This window comes from Myxine glutinosa, chromosome 6, assembly GCF_964187855.1.
Source record: "Myxine glutinosa chromosome 6, kmMyxGlut1.1, whole genome shotgun sequence".
In the NCBI taxonomy this organism is placed as follows: Eukaryota; Metazoa; Chordata; class Myxini; order Myxiniformes; family Myxinidae; genus Myxine; species Myxine glutinosa.
The window spans coordinates 1937501-1957500 of NC_136266.1; the positions used below are offsets into that span (position 1 = coordinate 1937501).

General features: G+C 45.2%; 1 protein-coding gene across 3 annotated transcripts in view; it reads right to left on the minus strand.

Annotated features, from left to right (window-relative positions):
* Nucleotides 1–20000, minus strand: part of LOC137429117 (uncharacterized) — a 232344-nt gene that overhangs the window by 35094 nt on the left and 177250 nt on the right. For all 3 annotated transcript variants that reach the window (XM_078779541.1, XM_078779542.1, XM_078779543.1), the window contains one exon: nucleotides 13462–13571. In XM_078779541.1, the coding sequence (XP_078635667.1) occupies nucleotides 13462–13571 (110 nt within the window). The remainder of the gene's footprint in view (nucleotides 1–13461; nucleotides 13572–20000) is intronic.

Sequence of the window (20000 nt, forward strand, 5' to 3'; positions counted from 1 at the left end):
TGCCACAGCGGCAGCACTCAGCCGGCAGCTCCCAGACTCTGTCATGAGGTCTTTCACTCGCAGCAGCTTGGCATCAACAAAACGTTGAACGAGTCCCCTATTATTCAAGCTGTTTTCCAGGAAGGGGTTGTAGCATAGGGGCTCGTTCAACAACATTTCCATGTTGTATGTTGCCATTTCACGGGAAAAGGACAGGGCTTGCCAGGCGTTCATCACCCCTTGGTAAAAGGTGGGCAGCAAGGATGAATCGATTTGATGAGGGTTCATCAAGAAAAGTTCTCGGTCGTAACCCAGCTTGCATGTGAGCTGTAATATGCAGTTAGCCAGAGGCCTCCAGAGTAGGGCTTCATCTCCATATACAAGTTGGCGCACGATATGAAGCCGGAAGACCATAATCCGGCTGCGGATATCAATAAGACCTTGGCCACCTTCAGCGAGTGGCAAGTATGCCACGGGGGGTTGGAGCCAGTGTTTCCCGCTCCAGAAAAAGTCGACAATGCTCTTTTGCAGTGTAATAAGAAGGCTCCCAGGCGGTTGTAGGCAAATCATCTTATGCCATAGCATAGAGGCGACAAGATTGTTAATGACGAGAGTTCTTCCGCGGTACGAAAGTTGGAAAAGAAGTCCTTTCCAGCGGGCCAGTTTTGCCATTACCTTGTCTGGTAATCCCACCCAGTTCTGCTGCTCAAAGGTGTTGTCTCCGAGGAAAATACCGAGGTATTTAATGCCACTTTTCTGCCAGTTCACTCCTCCTGGTAGGACAATTGGCGGGCAATCTCCAGGTCCTATCCAAAGGGCTTCACTCTTCTTCCAGTTTACCTGGCCTGAACAAGCCTGACAATATGTTTTTAGTGCCTGAGCCACCGCAGTGACGTCAGTACTATTTTTTATATAAATACAGACATCATCTGCATAGGCAGAGACTTTTAGCGGTGTGGTAAGAATTGATCCAGTGAAGCCAGAAATGTGCGTACGTAATTGGAGCAGAAGAGGTTCGATGGCAAGAGAGTATAAAAGTCCAGATAGCGGGCAACCTTGCCGTACTCCCCGTTGTACAGCAATGGGGCTACACAATACTTGATTAATTTTAAGAACACTGGATATATTACAATACAAAAGTTTAACGTACGAGATAAAAATAGGTCCAAACCCAAAATTCTCTAAAACTCTAAAAAGGTACATGTGGTCAATACAGTCAAAGGCTTTTCCTTGGTCAATAAAAAACAGACCAACATTCATATTAAAATTGTTACAAAACCGAATGGTATCACGGATAAGAAAGATATTATTAAAAATAGTACGTCCAGGAATACAAAAGGATTGATGTTCTCCTATTAGTACATTCATAAAAGGTTTCATTCGATTAGACAAGGCTTTGGCTAAAATTTTATAATCCGTACATAAAACAGAAATAGGACGCCAGTTCTCTATAAGTTGAGTGTCCGCTTTCTTAGGAATTAAGGTGGTGACTGCTCTCCGGCAACTCCACGGCAGTTGTCCATCCTCTAAACATTCATTCAATACCCGCAGTAGGTGAGGTCCAATGGTGTCCCAAAAAAACTGGAAAAATTCACTTGTCAGCCCATCCAGTCCAGGGGCTTTATCAGGTTCCAAGGCCTTCAAGGCAGCGGTGAGCTCAGGTAACCTAAGAGGATCCTCCAACTGCTGCTTCTGATCCTCCGCCAATGTTGGAAGGTTAGAAACAAGTTCCGATATTGCATCCTGGTTAATGTCATGCCGCATAAACCGTTGTTTAAAATGTTTCCGGGCACATTCCCTGATTCTGCCATCTTCATAAAGGAGTTCCCCATCATGGAGCAAGCGTGTAATCATTGACGAAGAGGCCCCCCTTTTAAGGCTGAAGAAGAATTTGGTTGGAGCATCAAGGTCGTGTATGTACCTCATCTTCAGGCGCAATAAAGCATTTTGTGCTCGCCTTTCGGATATGGAATTCAGTAAGGCCGTTTTTCCATGGATTTGTTGCCTCATTCCCTGGTAGCTCACACTTGCGGTTCCCTGAAGCTGTTCCTGTAATTCCAGGATTTCATCTTCAAGTAAGGTTGTGGTTTTTCTTTCCTCTTGAACACCATACGCACGATATTGTTGGCAGAACAGTCTGATGTGCGTTTTGGCATTATCCCACCATTGTCTGAGGTTTGAGAAATTCCCTTGGGAGGCAACCAGAATATTCCAAATTTCCGGAAAAATGTCCTTAAAGGTACTATCATCAAGTAAGTTGTTATTAAATTTCCAAAAAGCACTCTTGTGTTTCGGGCAGGGGGCAGAAATTTTGAGAAATGTTGCGCTGTGGTCCGAGAATCCTGATGGGCAAATTTTGGATGACAGAACGAGGCGTTCAAGTGGAGGATTAATATAAAACTTGTCCAAGCGAGCAAGTACAATATTACCCTGAATACATCGACACCATGTGTATTGCCTGATTGATGGGTGCTGTACCCGCCATATATCTGTCAAATTCATTTGTTTTAAAAGTTTGGTGAGAGGGATTGTGGAGGCAGGATGGGGCTCTGCACTGTTCCTGTCGAGTTGGGGTTGGAGGGTGCAGTTAAAATCTCCACCAATACAAACATGATTGTCTTGGTTTTTTAGGGCGTTTTGACTGTCGAGGGACGTTAGGTGTGTCCCAAGGTCATTAAAAAAAACTCGCCGAGCTACAGGCGTACTTGGGGCATAGATATTAAAAATAGTATAGAATTTTCCATAGTAGTGGAATTCTAGGGATGCTAGGGATCCCTTGTGTATTTCGTCGAATTTAAGCGATGAAGGCGAAAAGGAGGGGCTAAGAATTATTGCGACACCGCCTTTGCGGGAGTCACCGTTACTAAAGAAGGACAGGCCGGGGAAGAGCCTACACCACTCTGCGACACAGCAGTCGTTGGCATGGGTCTCTTGTAAGAGGGCAATGTCAACTTTCTTCTGCAATAAAAAATCCCTTACTTGAACTTTACGGACAGAGCTACATCCTCCGTTAATATTCAGGCTACAAATGGAAAAACTCATTACAGCTATAAGGAGGAGTGACCACCACTCAATTTTTTGATAGCAGTTCATTCTTAGCTTTTTGCAACCACTTCTTTAAACGGTGACGTTGGGAGGAATTGAAATTAAAAACGTGGGGCCGTTTTACCATCAGTTTAGCGGAATGTATAAAATCAGGTAGCTCCGGAAAAAAGGTTTCTATTACAACATTCCTTTTTCGGAATGTGTCCTTAAGAAACCTTTTTATCTCGGAGGGAGGGATTGGAGGGATTTCTTCTTCCTTAAGGCTACCACATTCACTAACAGAGTCATCTATATCAGATGGCTCAGATGGTGTGTCACACTGGTTTTCATCATTTATCTCCTCACCGTCATCACATCCCTCCACGTTATCGGATGGGGCATAGTCCATAGAGGGGGGGGGGGGGACGGGGAGGGAGAGAAATGAGCCATCTTCAGGGGAGGGGGGGGGAGGGGGGGGGTACTAATTTTTGTGGTTCAACCATATCAATTTCTAGGTCAGTAGACAAGGGCGAGGATTCATCCACATCTATGTCCTCCAATACCGAGAAACGATTTTCTGTGACGAGGGACAAATCTAGGCCAGAGAGGAGGGCCTGTCGGTTTTCAGTTGTAGGTTTTTTAAAGAGGTGACCGTTTTCATCTGTTGTTTGCAGATGTCTTTTTCCTTTTGGGCAGACTAATTGAAACTCGTCCTGGTTAGTGGGAAGAGATTGCAAGGGTTTGGGGGGAGGGGGGGGGGAGGGAGGACGTGATCATCGGGAGGGGGATCCCATCGGCTACCACGGCGGGAGAGGTAGGATCAGTTATAGCAGGCAACAAGCTGTGATTGGACGATGTCGCCTGGGGGGTGAGATCTATAGTTAACAGGAGATGGCTGCAATTAGATCCTTCAGTAGAGGGAGGGTCCCCTGTTTCAAGGGGAGGGGAGGGGGGTACGGCGGGGGGGGTTTGGATTGGTGGTAAGAGGGCTTGGGTCGGTGGTGGACAGATTGGGATCAGTGGTGGTAAGGCTTGGGTCGATGGTGGGAAGGTTCGGGTCGGTGGTGGGAGGGCTTGGTTCGGCGGCGGGAGGGCTTGGTTCGGTGGTGGGAAGGTTTGGTTCGGTGGTGGGAAGGCTTGGGTCGGTGGTGGGAGGGCTTGGGTCAGTGGTGGGAGGGTTTGGACCGGTGGTGGGAAGGTGGGGGGGGTTGCTTATTCCCGGTTCGGAGGGGAGGTTGCACTTGTGGAGAATTCTCTTTTCGGGGGCAGTCATGCTTAACATGCCCAAATTGTCCGCAGCCAAAACATTTTAGAACGTTGGTGGACACGTACACTGTATATTCGTTCTGTTGATGTTTTAATTTTATTATAAGGTTTAAATCCTTCTGGGAATTTTTTAAAATCATAAACACTTGCCGCCGGAATGAAACCACGTGCCTTAAATCGTTGTTTCGTGACCCGAAGGGAATCATGGAGATACGAGACACGATGGTACTGTATCGGGACAACTCTTTAATTAGTACATCGTCGGATACAAATGGGGGGCAATTTGATATCACGACTTTTATCGCTGGGCTATCTAGTGGGGAAATCATTACAAATAAATCTGGATCGATTGTCAAACCCTGTTCGACAATTTGTGGGACACAATCCACGTCGGACAAAAAAATAACGATCCGCTTGTTCATCCGCGAAGCGGCAACAACCTTGTCGATCCCGACAACACGACCGGTTGCGAGGACAACGTCCTCGACACTAACCTCACGTTCCGGAGGTACACAAAAGAACCCGTGCTTACGGGTCAGGCTCTGAAAGGCCGTAAATCGAGATAGTGCAGCTGCCATGCTGGAACAGCTGCACTTACAACCCCTCCCCAACTCGGGGAGGGTGAATATATAATACAATCTTCCCTACCCGAACTCCGGGAATGGGAAGCAATCAGACCTCTCCGATTTCCCTAACTTCGGAAAAGGGAGGCAACAAAACAAACTGAAGGAAGGATAAACGAAAGGAAAAAAAGGAAATAGAGGTTTAAGATGAAGGAGCAAACACCGATCGGGCGACGCCCAAAAACGGCGAACCCTTACCAGCGATCACCCTGTGCTCTCCGGCTCTCTCTCCCGTCTCAACGTATATGGGAATCACCAGGAAGACTCCACGAACAGGTACAAGGACACAGAGGGGGGAAAACGGGGGGGGGGGGGGGGAATGGAGCAACAACACAGAGCACTCACAGGCCTCCACAAGCAGACGCCATGACAGTACAACCAGCATGCAAACGACCAGCAGGGGGCGCGAGAGAGAGAGAGAGAGGGAGAGGGAGAGGGAGAGGCAGAGGGAGAGGGAGAGAGAGGGAGAGGGAGAGAGAGAGAGAGAGAGAGAGAGAGAGAGAGAGACTTTGACTTGACTTTTAGGTCCTTTTATTACAAAAGAATAAAAAAGTGTATGAGTGTATCATACAGTCACGTGAAAAAGTAAGTACACCCCATGCAAAGTTTTGACTTTTTCCAACATATTTCAACACACAGCTATTTGATCTTCATTTCAACAATATTGACAGATAAAGGTGATATAATATAACAAATACCATGAAACATTTACATTTTGTAGTCCATTGTATAATTTAAATAAACATAAATGTAAATTTCGCATGTGGAAAAAGTAAGTACACCCCGACATTTATCACTACTTCAAATACCTAAAATTAGAATCAGGTGCACCAGCTCAGGTGCAAATGATTAGAACATCGTTATAGAGGATCTTGGAGGAACCCGTCTTATTTAAATCTCAGACATTTAGTTTGGTGTGCTCTTTGTTGTCGAAGTGTGCGATGTCACCATGCCTAGATCAAAAGAGCTCTCTGAGGCCTTCAGAAAGAAGGATATAGGTGCCTACGAGTCTGGGAAGGGATTTTAAAAGATCTCCAAACAATTTGAAATCAATCATTCGACTGTCCAGAAGATCATCTACAAGTGGAGAAGATTCCAAACAACTGCCAACCTGTTCAGGCCAGGCCGTCCCAGCAAGTTCAGCCCGAGAGCAGACCGCAAGATGCTGAAATAAGTCTCTAAGAACCCCAGACTGTCATCATGGGACCTACAGGTAGCTCTTGCCACTGTTGATGTCAAAGTGCACCAGTCTACCATTAGAAAGAGGCTGCACAAATTTGATCAACATGGGAGGTGTGCCAGGAGAAAACCTTTGCTGTCCAGAAAGAACATCAGGGCAAGACTAAAGTTTCCCAATGAACACCTAGGCAAAGACCAGCACTTCTGGAACAATGTGCTCTGGACAGATGAGTCAGAGGTAGAGCTATTTGGCCACAGTACCAGAAGACATGATTGGCAAAAACCAAAGACTGCATTTGACCACAAGAACCTGATACCAACTGTAAAGCATGGTGGTGGAAATATTATGGTTTGGGGCAGCTTTGCTGCATCAGGGCCTGGGCAGCTCACCATCATAGAATCTACGATGAATTCTTCATTGTACCAGAGGGTGCTTGAGGATAATGTGAGGCCATCTGTCGGAAAGTTGAAACTCAACCGAAGGTGGACCTTGCAACATGACACTGACCCTAAACATACCAGTAAATCCACCAAGGAATGGCTGAAAAGAAAGAAATGGAGGGTTCTGGAATGGCCAAGTCAAAGCCCGGATCTAAATCCCATCGAGATGTTGTGGGGGGATTTGAAACGAGCTGTGCATGCAAGAAACCCCTCAAACATCGCACAGCTGAAATAATTCTGCATGGAGGAGTGGGAAAAAAATTCTCCCAGTCGATGTCAGAGACTGGTAGACAGTTATAAGAAATGCCTACTTGAGGTTGTTTCTGCCAAAGGGGGCACTACCACCTATTAGAGCCAAGGGTGTACTTACTTTTTCCACATGTGAAATTTGCATTTATGTTTATTTAAATTATACAATGGACTACAAAATGTAAATGCTTCATGGTATTTGTTATATTATATCACCTTTATCTATCAATATTGTTGAAATGAAGATCAAATAGCTGTATGTTGAAATATGTTGAAAAAGTCAAAACTTTACATGGGGTGTACTTACTTTTTCACGTGACTGTACATATATACAAATTTATAATGGAAGAAAATAGAAGAGAAAGAAAGAGAACCATAAACACGAGAAAAAGACCATTAAGAAGACAATACTCATTACATTGTGATGACACAAACCATGTTACAATTTTTTTTTTTTTTTTTTCTTGAATTTCACAAATTCCTTCAAAACACCAGGTATCAATATTTTTTCCAGTTCGCTTGCACCCCGAGCAAAATTAAATTCAAGTTTTAACCGAAACCAAAGCACTGAAAAAACCATAACATTGCACTGTTCCAAGGGCTTGCCAACCAGGTTTGCCTTCCATGACAAATACACAGCAAGCTTGGCAGTGACCCTTTGAGTACGGATGACGTCCAGTGCCGCAACCCACGAAAAAGTTTTGTGTACGGATGACGTTACTACACGTCATCGACTATACCTATAAATAGATCGTCAGTACGTGGTTGCATTTCCATAATGCCAAATTAATCCCGTACCGGGGTTATTTTTATCAAAAAAAAATCCCGTACTCAAAGGGTTAAAAAAATAAGTAATGTTACACGATCATGTTTTACAGGAAAACCAAAAATGAAAGCTTTCAAAGAAAAGGTGACATGCATTTTACATTTAAAGTATAGTTTAACCAATAAAACAAAGGAGAGAGTCTTTTGCAATTAACAAAAGCATGAAACAAGTCTTCCCTTTTCTGGATAAAAAGGACAACAACCAGGAATAGGAGAAAAAAACGAATAACAGCATTTGATGGAACAATCCAGTGGACTAACTGCCACTAACTGCCACTGGAGATCACCAGTTCTTTTGGACATAGGTCCAGCATGCATTGCTTCCCAAACAGGTTCAGAGGGGGGCCCCTGAGGCAAGAGTCCTTTCCACCGGGTAACCTCGTTTAAAGGTGGATCCCCAAAGAGCATCTTAACACAAACCCTGTAGAAGTTCTTTCCACTCATCGACAGGAAAAGGTTCAACCCTGCACTCATGGGGGGGGGGGGGGGGGGGGGGGTCATTTGTGGCAAATTCTACTAATAATTTTGGCACAATTATTTCCTGTGGTACTACTTGCACCCCCTGAGTCCACTGTCGGCCCAGCTGATGACCTGTTTGGATCACTGCCCTCAGTACCCTCCTGATTGTTCTCCTGGACCAAACTCCTGTTAGGGCCGCCAACTCATTCGTGGACTTCCAGCCGCATCCTGAGCCGTGCCGGAGATGCCACACTTTAAAAGTGTCTGCCGCTAAAAAAATGTTGGCAGAAATCCCGACTTGATGGAATACCGGGGAAAAGATTATTTATTAAAGAATAAAGGCTCATGTGCAAACATTTTTAGGTTGTATGCATCAGCTTGGCAGCTTACCGAGACGCTCTGTCAGGCGTTTAAGAGACTCTGGTAAAAGATGGGGAGGAGCGATACATCAACGTGTTGAAGATTTGTCAAAAACAGTTCAAATCCATGTCAAGTTTTAACACCTACCAGGTTTTAACAGCCAAGGCAGGCTCTTTATTTTTTTTAGCCGTTTTCATCATGTTTCACATAGGGATGAAGAATAAGTCTGAATACAAGCAGACACAGACAGGTTTTGCATTTTCGGATGCTTTCTAGTTATAATTGTTCTTCCACCACACTTTACACTCGAAACGTGATTTCGACTACCCATGTTGAACAAAGTTTGATAGGTATGACATTGTCGATGATGTGGTTTGGTAGCCATATTGGATTTTAGTGAAAACCTTTAAAAAAAAACTACTGCTCTCAAGCCACCCATCTGATTGATGCAAACTTTATGAATGTCATTGTCCAGCTATGGAGAATAAAGCTGAATAAGAATAATAATAATAATAATAATAATAATAATAATAATAAATGAGTCTTATATAGCCCCATCAAGCAGAGTTAACGACCCTCGTGGCGCTTTACATTATCATGCAAACGCACACACACCGCACACACAAACACAAACATACACACACACAGACACACCTTCACTCTTGCCCTATTCCTCTCCCTCCCCATTCAAAACCCACAGATGTGTACTCTCCACTCCTCCTCCCCCTCCCTCCCCCGCACATGTACACAGACATACTCTCGATCTCTGTCCCACCTCAAACCAAAGGGAAAACATGACTTAGACTTTAAAGACTTGTGAAACAGATAGGTTTTGAGGGAGGTTTTAAAGGCAGGAAGAGAGTCAACATGTCGAACAGAGGAAGGCAAGTCATTCCAGAGCAGAGGTGCAGCAAAGAAAAAGGATTTCTCGCCAAATGATTTGGTGCTGGTGCGCGGCGGCTCTAAGGTCATAGAGTCGTCGCTTGAACGAAGCCGTCGCCGAGGTACATAGAGAGTGAGCAAATCGGAGAGATAGTGAGGTCCCGCTCCACACAATGATTTATAACATCGTGTGCAAATTTTTAATTGCACACGAGCAGAGACAGGCAGCCAGTGTAAAGATTCAAGGAGCGGAGTAACATGGTCAGACTTCTTCGCCTTACAGACAAGTCGAGCGGCAGAGTTTTGAACCTTTTGTAACTTATCCAAGAGAAACTGAGGGCAGCCAGCATACAAAGAATTACAATAGTCCAGCCTTGAGAGGACAAGGGCACAGACCAGAGTTAGAGCAGCCTGAGGAGTAAGAAAGTGGCGAATGGATGCGATCTTTCGCAGCTGAAAGTATGCTGATTTGCAAGTTTGAAGTGCTTGCTTGGAAAATGTCATGTTACAGTCGAAAACCACACCAAGGTTCTTGGCCGATGAAACAAAGTTTACATCAGTTTCACCAACATGAATAGTGGTAGGAAGTGAACATTGTAGAGGACATCTGTGCGATCTTACAATCAGAGACTCTGTTTTAGCATCGTTCAGCTGAAGTTTGTTTTGGGTCATCCACGCCTTCACGTCGGCAATACAGCCTTCTAACACTTCAACAGTGGGCACAATTTGTTGAATCGTGCTTCCTTTGTACAGCTGATTGTCGTCCGCAAAGGCGTGGTGATCAACTGAATGTCTGGCAACAAGATCAAATAGAGGCTGAGTGTACAAAAGAAAGAGGATAGGCCCCAGGACTGAGTCCTGGGGAACGCCAAAGGAAAGCGGAGAAGGGGCTGATTTCTGGCCAATGACAACAACTGTTTGCACTCTATCAGTAAGATAGGACATCAGCCAAGAAAGGGGAGTACCAGTTATACCAAATATGAGTTCAAGACGACGAATTAAGACACTATGGTCAATCGTGTCAAAGGCGGCAGACAAGTCTAAAAGAGCAAGAACGGAAACCTTACCACAGTCAAGAGAGGTCAGAAGATCATTGGTTATTCTTAGGAGAGCGGTCTCGGTGCAATGGCCTGGTCTATATGCCGACTGGTGAGAATTGAAAATATTATTTGAAACTAGATGGTCATTCATCTGTGATAGCACAATTCTTTCTGTGATCTTTGACAGGAAAGACAGGTTGGAGATAGGACGGTAATTTTTCATGTCGTTAAGGTCAAGGGTGGGATTTTTAAGAAGTGGTTTAACAAGAGCTTGCTTAAAGAGAAGTAGAAATAAACGTGGTATTATAACTTATTAGATGTTATTATAACTGACTGACTTTACAACTTATTATTACATTACAACTTATTACAACTTATTAAATAAATTAAAGTCAGATGTTTTTAGTTATAATCAGTTATTTCTTATTAAATGTAAGCGTAGTCTCCTTTCCTGTATTAGTATGCGTTGAGCAGGCCAGCGAGTTAGGTGTTCTTTGGGCTAGAATGCCACGTGCTAGGCCTGGAACAAGTCTGGCAGGCCGAAGGGAGGAGCTGCAGGGGAGTGGCCGGTAGGCGGCGAGCAGCCAATCAGAGCTCAAGGGGAGTGGCTGGCAACGGCAGCGAGAGGAGGGGCTTGGAACATTCGGGTAGGACCGGGGAGGGGCGATATAAGACCCTGCCCCGAGCCCCCCACGCCAGTCGCCCAGCCCCTCAGTCGGAGTCAGAGTGCAGAGTGCCCCAGAGAGCGCTGTGAGTCAGTCACAGGCGGAGAGGGAGTGCCCCAGTGAACGAGTCAGTCGCCCCGGGAGAGAGTTGGTTCGTGATTGGTTCATGGTGATTGACCAGTGAGAAAGAGACATTGTCGCAGCACGAGTGAAGTGCCTTGCTTGTTATAAGCCTCCCCACTGTACACGAACTCTCCCCGTGCCCTGCGCTCTGCTGCTGCCTGTTTTAATCGCGCTTGTGGAGACGATCCATTCCAGGCCACAGACGCGCGATCTCCTTGCCTGCGCTCCCAGCATACGTGCCGTGAACACCCGAGGGCCACGCCCGGCGAGCTGTCCGGGAGCGACCGGCGCCCAGGCGCGTTTTCAGCGCGAACTGTCCTTCCTTCCTTCCTTCTTTTCCCTGCGTGAGTGAGTGGGCCCGTGTCTGGGGGATAAGTGAAGACTGATTAAGCCTGCTCTGTGTCCCTTCTCTTTATCCTGATCTTTGTATAGCTGTAAATAAACCTGTATTATTCCTTCCATTTGACCGTTCCCGTCACTTCACTATTGGCTTAGCATCGCACAAATAAAACCGCTCGAATCGGGTTCAATAAAAGTAACGGCATGAGTCACGTGATACGCAAACCGCTCGGCGTATTCGATTAGCGTGGCTTGTGCGAGGTCCAGTCCCCGTTTTTGTGGCAGCGTGGGTACCGAAGGTACGTGTGGAGTCGACCCGATACCCTTTCCCGCGCTCGCTACGGGAGTGGCGACTCGGCCTCGTGGACTCGAAGACCCGAGGGGGAAAAGGGGTTTAACCCCCCCTCTGTACGTCGACGGGCTTCGAGAGATCCGCAACAAAACCTTGAACAACATTTATTACATCTTTCACATCCTTTCACATCAAAACAACAAAACCACAACAAAACAAAACTTTGATCTCTTCTACCCCCGTTAATTCAACCCAGATCCACTTTTTTTTTTGAAATCCCGACTTCTTTCTTTCCTGGAAGTTCTAACAGTGTCCATGTGTTTTATACCTTTCCCACCCCCTCCCCCCCACACCGCCTTCCCATGCCTCCTCCCCCCAAGCCCTCTCTCTCCCACGGATCTTCCGTTGTCCCTGTTCTCTGCTGTTGTACTTGTGTGGTTCCCTCTCTCTTCCCCATCTTGTCTCCCGCTCCCTTTATTGTATGTTTTGTGTGTCCGTTTTTTTTTTTTTGCAATTGATGTTAGCTCTTACACGAGCCTCGAACTTGTATCCCCCAAAAAAAAAAAAAAAGCCATATTACAAAGAAATAATGCTTTCCGCCCGAAATAATAACTTCATCAGCGTATGCATGAAAACAAATCCTTTGAAAATCTTCTCCGAAACCACTTAACAGATTGATGTGAAACTTCATATACATGATCGATTAACCATGCTAATTAAAGTTTGATAACTAAAACGTCATACGTCATGTGGTCGGGCAGCCATATTGGATGGAAGCTAAAACTTTTAATACATAGTCTCGAATTGGATGACGGTCATCCTGTAGTTCAGACCTTTGCTGATTTGGGGGAAACCTCCCTGGGAGCCCCCTGATCCCCTGGGTGGCCCCCTGATCCAAAATCGAAAAATCTAAGACTGAGCGATCATGTGGACCATTGAGTAGAATTGCTGTATCAGGTTTCAGAGCAATTGGTTGGTATATAAGGGACGAGTAGGGATCCAAAGGTTGGGGGTTAATGCCCACGGGAGCCCTCATAATCTGAAATTGAAGCCTGAGCAATTGTGTGGACTACTGTCTTTTATTCATGTGTCAAGTTTCAGAACAATCAGCCAGGTGATAAAGGAGGAGTAGCAAAAATAGCAAAATGTTAACGGACTAACGATCAGACGTACGGACGGACAGACGTCAGGACATCACCACCCATTTTATAAGGTCATCTCTTCAAGACCAATCGATGCGAGTCTTGTGATCCAGAATTTTGAAGTCATTGTGATCACAACTTTATCCACATGGGTAGTGGATGATATATTTCCAATTTTGCATCAATCGGTGAAACGGTTTCGAGAAAAATATTTTTAAATGCCTTCCGCAAATCCAATATGGCTGCCAAACTGTATTCACTATAACGTCATACTTATCAACCTTTATTCCTCGTGGTTCGCAGTTTTGTAAACGCCCACGTAGAAATGACTGGTTGAAGTTATAAGTGGCGATTCTTAGGATGGACTAGGCAGGAGAAATATATGGACTTAGGATGGACTAGGCAGTCGCTACAACCTCAATTGTGTGACCCTCAGTCCTCCTGTCAAGTTTGGTTGAAATAGGATAAGTAATGCTCAAATGCGCTGTGGTAAAAAAAAGTCAGCCAGACAGACACCAAATTGCATATTTTAGTATGATAATGACATTTTAATAAAACAATAAGATTGCTCACCAGCACATGGTATCTTCCATAACACACACCTTCGTTCACCTTACCCAGTACTGACTGCTGGATAAGGCCAAGCACGCTGGAGTTCTCAGCAATCACAGGAACCGTAATACCTGCAAGTGCATAAACAAACATTTAGATTCCCTGAGCACATCCATCTTTACAATACAATGCCTGTGTGATTGATTGATTGATATATATACGATATATATAATTATATATGTGTATATATATATATATATATATAATATATATATATATATATACTGTTGCGGCTTCGCGGGTCGGCTCTCCCCTTATCAAGGGGGGGGGGGGGGGGGTTAATCCCCTTGTCTTTTAAGCTGGCCGTCCCGAGTCCTGGAAGCTACAACGCTCTTCCCGGTCGGTCTTGGGTAGGGTGATTGGTCAATTTGGGTCCCAAATACCTAATTACCAACACCGACCGCGAGCAGGGAAATAACTCCCGCTCGAACCACGGATATTGATGGAAAATTGCCGAGCAGTTAGCAATCGGCGATCCGAGCCATTAACAATAAGACTAAACCCGATTCTGAGTGGTTCCTATCATGCCACAGGTACACAATGGAAAGAAAGGACGTAGGCGATCGGTTTAGGGAAAAACCAGGAAAGAACAAGGTACATTTATTAACAAACCAAAGAGGAAACGAAAGGAATATACAGGAGGAAGAAGAAGAAGCAGGACACAGGTCAGGCTTACCTATACAGTCTTAACTTAACGACCCCAGACGAACATACACACTCACGCGGGATTGTAGCTGGTAGGGGAGGAAGGTCCAAGCAGATATGATGGAATATTTACAAGAATTATTTACAAAGTGAGGCTTCTAAAAACCGCAACAATATATATACAGTCACGTGAAAAAGTAAGTACACTCCATGTAAAATTTTGACTTTTTCAACAACTTTTTCAAGTGTATGATGAAAAGTGTGTGGTGTTTGTTTGTGAGGAAGAGATTGAAACTAGCCCGGTTGCTGTAGTTTGAGTGAGACAGTAAGGAAGACCAGAAAAAAGTTATATACGTATGTATATATATATATATGTATATATATATATATGTATATATATATACTAGCTTGGCTCGGCTCGCTGCGCTCGCCGCACCAAGCGTCGATACTGAGGAACGGGCTTATTTGAAGTTGAAAAAAAAAAATTCCCCAAAAAATTCCCCCAAAAATTGGAAGATTTTCAAAACAAATACCCTTAGGACATACCGATGGGAGAGATATGTGCATTCCAGAAGTTTGGTACGATTTCACAAAAGTTTGAGAAAGTAGTTCAGTGACAACACAGGACAGGACAGACGCTGCACAAATATATATATATATAATAGATATATACTGTATATATATATATATATATATATATATATATATATATATATATATATATATATATATATATATATATATATATATATACATACATACATATATAACTGTGAGAAATAGTAGAAACTCCACAGTACGAGCAGGGCGTCTCATTTGCATTGAATAAATAATCGGGAGATTAAATCAGACGCGGACGTAGCTTCAGGACTTCGATCTTTAATTTGACAAGCTTTCGACCAACAAAGGTCTTCTTCTGAGTCGGCCCCAAGTTCAACGGAAGTGTATATGTACATATATATACATATATATATGGTGCTTGGAGTAAGTGGGAAGATGTGCGGATGAGGATATTAAAGTGGCAAGAGATTTGGAGGATGGAGCCAATATTGTTGAATTTCCTGTTGCCGGCAACGTATGATGTGCTTCCGTCACCAGTAAACTTGAGATTGTGGGGGTTGTTGCAGGAGGAGAGATGTTATTTGTGTGGAGGTGTGGGAACAGTGCAGCATGCACTGAGTGCATGTTCAGTGGCATTGGCAGCAGGACAATACAGGTGGCGACATGATCAGGTGCTGGCAGTGGTGGTGCAGATGGTGCAACAAGAGGTGCTGAGGTCGAGAGATAGAAGAGTGGAGAAGGAGACTGATGGGGGAGAGGTGTGGTTTGTCAAAGAGGGCCAAGTGGTAATAGGTGGAAAGAGGGGGAGGTGGAAAGCAAGAGGGCTGTCAGATGCTTGTGATTGGCAGGTGGTGGCAGACCTAAAGCCACAATTGGTATTCCCAGAGGAGATCTGTGTGACAAGGTTGCGGCCTGACATTGTCATTTGGTCAGGTGCAACAAGACAGGTCATCTTAGGGGAATTGTCGGTACCTTGGGAAGAGAACATGGAGGAGGTGCATGAGAGGAAGAGAGGAAAGTATAGTGAGCTGGAGGTAGAGTGCCGGGAGAAGGGTTGGCGAGTTTCGTGTCAGCCATTTGAGGTGGGGTGTAGAGGGTATATTGGCAATTCCTTTTCTGCATTTCTTGCTAGGCTGGGAGTGTGTGGGACAGAAAGAAGGAGGATGTGTGACAAGGTGGCCCAGGTTGCCTTGAAAGGCTCATTTTGGATATGGAGGAAGTTTATGGAGGCACGTCGAACGGTGCAGGTTGGTTGTGTGTGGGTTTTATTTTTTGTTTTTTTTGTTACTATTATTATTTCTTATTTTGTGTATATGAGTGAGTGGGTGAGGGTGTGTGTTTTTGCATGAATTAATTTTTGCATGAGTGTGTGTTTTTGTATGTTGAGTGGTGTATGTTGTAAGGGTAGGTGGTTGGTTGGTTGGTGTTGGGGTGTGTGTGTGTGTGTGTGTGTGTGTGTGTGTGTGTGTGTGTGTGTGTGTGTGTGTGTGTGTGTGTGTGTGTGTGTGTGTGTGTGTGTGTGTGTGTATGTGTGTGTATGAATGATCTGGTGTGTTTTGTTGGTGAGTGGTGAAGGGTATAAAGGTGAGTGTTTGAGTGTTCCACCATGTTTGTTTGGTGCTGTGGATTCTGGATGTGGAGGTGTTGTTGTTGTAGTCTGCGTTCGCACTGGCTGGGGGTGGGGGTATGTACGCATCCAGGTGTAGTTGCTCCATGTGGATGTGGATGTGTATGTGCCCCTGCTCGCCCACCTTAGCTGACCGTATCGAGGTTGAAGGGCCAAAACGGGATGATGCTGAGGACCTCGACTGAGGAGCCGGTCAGTGCGGCACACTTGTGACCAGGTGTGTTTTTAACTTGTGTGTGTGTGTATATATATATATATATATATATATATATATATATATATATATATATATATATATATATATATATATATATATATATATATATAATCGGGAGATTGAATAAGACGCGGACGTAGCTTCAGGGCTTCGATCTTTAATTCGACAAGCTTTCGACCAACAAAGGTCTTCTTCTGAGTCGGCCCCAAGTTCAACGGAAGACTTCCGTTGAACTTGGGGCCGACTCAGAAGAAGACCTTTGTCGGTCGAAAGCTTGTCGAATTAAAGATCGAAGCCCTGAAGCTACGTCCGCGTCTTATTCAATCTCCCGATTATTTATTCAATGCAAATGAGACGCCCTGCTCGTACTGTGGAGTTTCTACTATTTCTCACAGTTATATATATATATATATATATATATATATATACACACACACACACACACATATATATGGTCTAAGGCTCATACCTGAGCTGTCACTCACACACACACATGGATATACTGACGAAATAAACACTTGACACTGCCACTGAGCTTGGAGGAATTGCAGTTACTTCCGGGATAATCTGGGTACCAGCAACCTCACAACAGTGGTGCCGCTTTTATCACTGCACTCAGCGGAGCATTTCCTCGGGGGGAATTTCCTCTTCCCCATAGGTGAAAACCAATGAGGATTTCCATGCTCTATCCTATTAAATGCTGAGCATCGAGCAAGGAAGCAGCATGTGCCATTGTTAAAAGTCTTTTGTATAACTCGGCCAGGGTTTGAACTGCCGACCTCCCAGACTCGGAGTGGAATATAAGATTTATAAGGTTCACTCGGCCAAATATAAGAACTGCAATGTGACTGCCTATCGGCATGATACTCACTCGTACCGGAAACTTCAATCTCTACGGTAACATGAATGGATGTGGGATCCGGCAAGAAGTTCTGGGGAAGACTATCTCTCGCAGATGCTTCGCGACTCAGCAAACTTGGGCCGGAGTTATCCGGACCGCGACGAGCGTAGCAATATTTAAGAGATACATACATTGATATACACACATTTTGTGTTTGGTACAACTGGATAAGAGGGATAACTCGTTTATAAAGCCTTTACCTCATGGGAATCACGTAGTCCTTAGAGCTTTTTGGACCTGTATTATGTATACGTGGATAAGAGTAAATTGTCCGTTGCTGTGATGCCGTGGTGACAACGTTGTAAGTTAGAGGACGTAGAGGGTAAGGCGTTATGTTTTGGTGTTCCCCAATGTCTGAAACCAGATGAAGCTAGGTAAGTGTGGATGGCATTGGATCATAAAAACAGCATGTCCTGGGTCAGGCTGGAGAAGAAGAGCAGGGACTGCTTGCTGTATACGGCTATGATTGTCTGCGAGGTCCTGCAGGCATAGAGCCTTGTTTTGTGGCTTTACGATGCCAACATGTGCACCACGAGCGCTCATTGGCTGATGGTTCGTGGACTGATCTGCAGACTGCTTTGGGGAAAAAGGTAGGGTCAGCCGAGGAGAGGGGCATAGATATAAATATGCTGAGTCAGATCACTGTCATCTGTCTCTCTGGGCCTTCACCTCCATTGACTGGTTGCTCGGCTGCGTAATGGAGCTGCTTGTTCCCTACAGTCTGCTCTGTGCCGCTTGCACTATCATCTGCTGGATGCTGCTTATCCTGTCACATGCCTTGTGCTGCTTGTTGGTCCACCAGTTGATGGCCACGTGAGGTCCCAACTTCCCATCGTTTCCCACTTATGTGGTTCCCCTTGTGAGTGCGAGAGTGAATGGTGGTTGTGACACCTAAGGTGGTGGGGTTAAGGGGTCGTTTTATTGATAATAAATGTTGTTTAAATTACAATAGTGTTCCATTTGTGTTGTTTCACCGAGGGATTTCTGTTTCTTTTTTGTCCCGTTGTGAAAACCAATGAGGATTTCCATGCTCGATCCTATTAAATGCTGAGCATCGAGCATCATCATCATCACCATTGTCATCATCATCGTTTTACGGCAGTTTCCATGCTTGCATGTGTAAGCCGTGATTCACCCTAATGGCTGCTTTCCAGGCTGTATGATCTGCTGCTAGCCCTCTTCTTAGTCCTTTAAGATTGGTTAGATGTTGTAAACATACCTAATGACACTTATCCAATGAAGATATTCCAGTTTGATATTTTTAATTAATTTTCTGAAATTTGTAGAATTTGTTTTTCACTTGGAATTTGTGGGTTACGATGTGTAAATAAAGGTGGAAAAAGTCTGATTTAATGCAATTTAATCCCAGGCTATAAGGTAACAAAAGGTGATAAATTTGAAACGGGGTATAGACTTTCTATAGACCGATCCGATAAGGACGATCGTGCCCCCTTCGCCGATAGGCGGCGCTCTTGCGTCCGCCATTACTGGGAGGTGTCCCGATCCAAACTTAACTCCAGCTGGCTGCGCCGGCACAACTATCATCGCGATCGTACATGAAAAGTGTCGGTGATAATCGTTCTCAAGTGTTTCTCTATACGTGTGGAGCGGTCGTGGACACCTGGCACCTGAAGGCACATGATACAAACCCCGTTTTCGGCGATATCGCCGGCCGCCCTGAAGGCACCTGGCACCTGGGGGTACCCGGTTTCCACTTCCACCTGCACCAAACCTATTTTGTTAGCAACCGCGTACCCTATGCTACGCCATGCCGAGCGCCCTTCCGCCTTAGCCCCGAGTTTCTCGACCACTACGATAACGACTCCTCTGACCGACCCGACTAGGTGCCCGTCCTTTCATCGACTCCTCCATACAGCCAGGTCTTGGCGGCCGTGCCACAGCCGCCCCGCATGGATTCTTCCCTCAGAGTCCACCTCCGCTCGGGCCGGCCACCTCTGGCAACTACGGTTAGGCCCCGAGTGGCCGCTGCCGAGCCCCAAGTTCCTTGATCACTAGAGTCGCGACTCGTCTGGCAGACCCGACTGGGCCTCTGTCCCTTCGCGCGGGCCGCCTCACCGGCTCCTTATCGCTTCATCGACTCTTCCATACGGCCAGGTCATGGCGGGTGTATCACTGCCGCCCCGCATGGATTCTTCCCTCAGAGTCCACCTCCGCGCGGGCCGCCACACCAGCTCCTCACCGGTCGTATCCTCGGTGGACCAGTCGTATCGTCCATGATTCCATCTTCTCCGATGAATCTAACAAACAAATATATTTTGTATCGATATTCTTTCGGCAAAGTGAACTGAGACCGGTAACTGCATGTAATCTGAACGCTGGAGAGCAAGCCGAATGAAGCGAACGCCCCCCAACTATGGCGGCGTCTATAGAGGGCGCCCGTCCATTGAACCCTCTGTCGGATCTGTCTATAGGCCATATATATATATATATACACTACATGACCAAAAGTATGTGGATACCTTCTAATTAGTGGATTCGGCTATTTCAGTCACACCCATTGCTGACAGGTATATATAATCAAGCACACA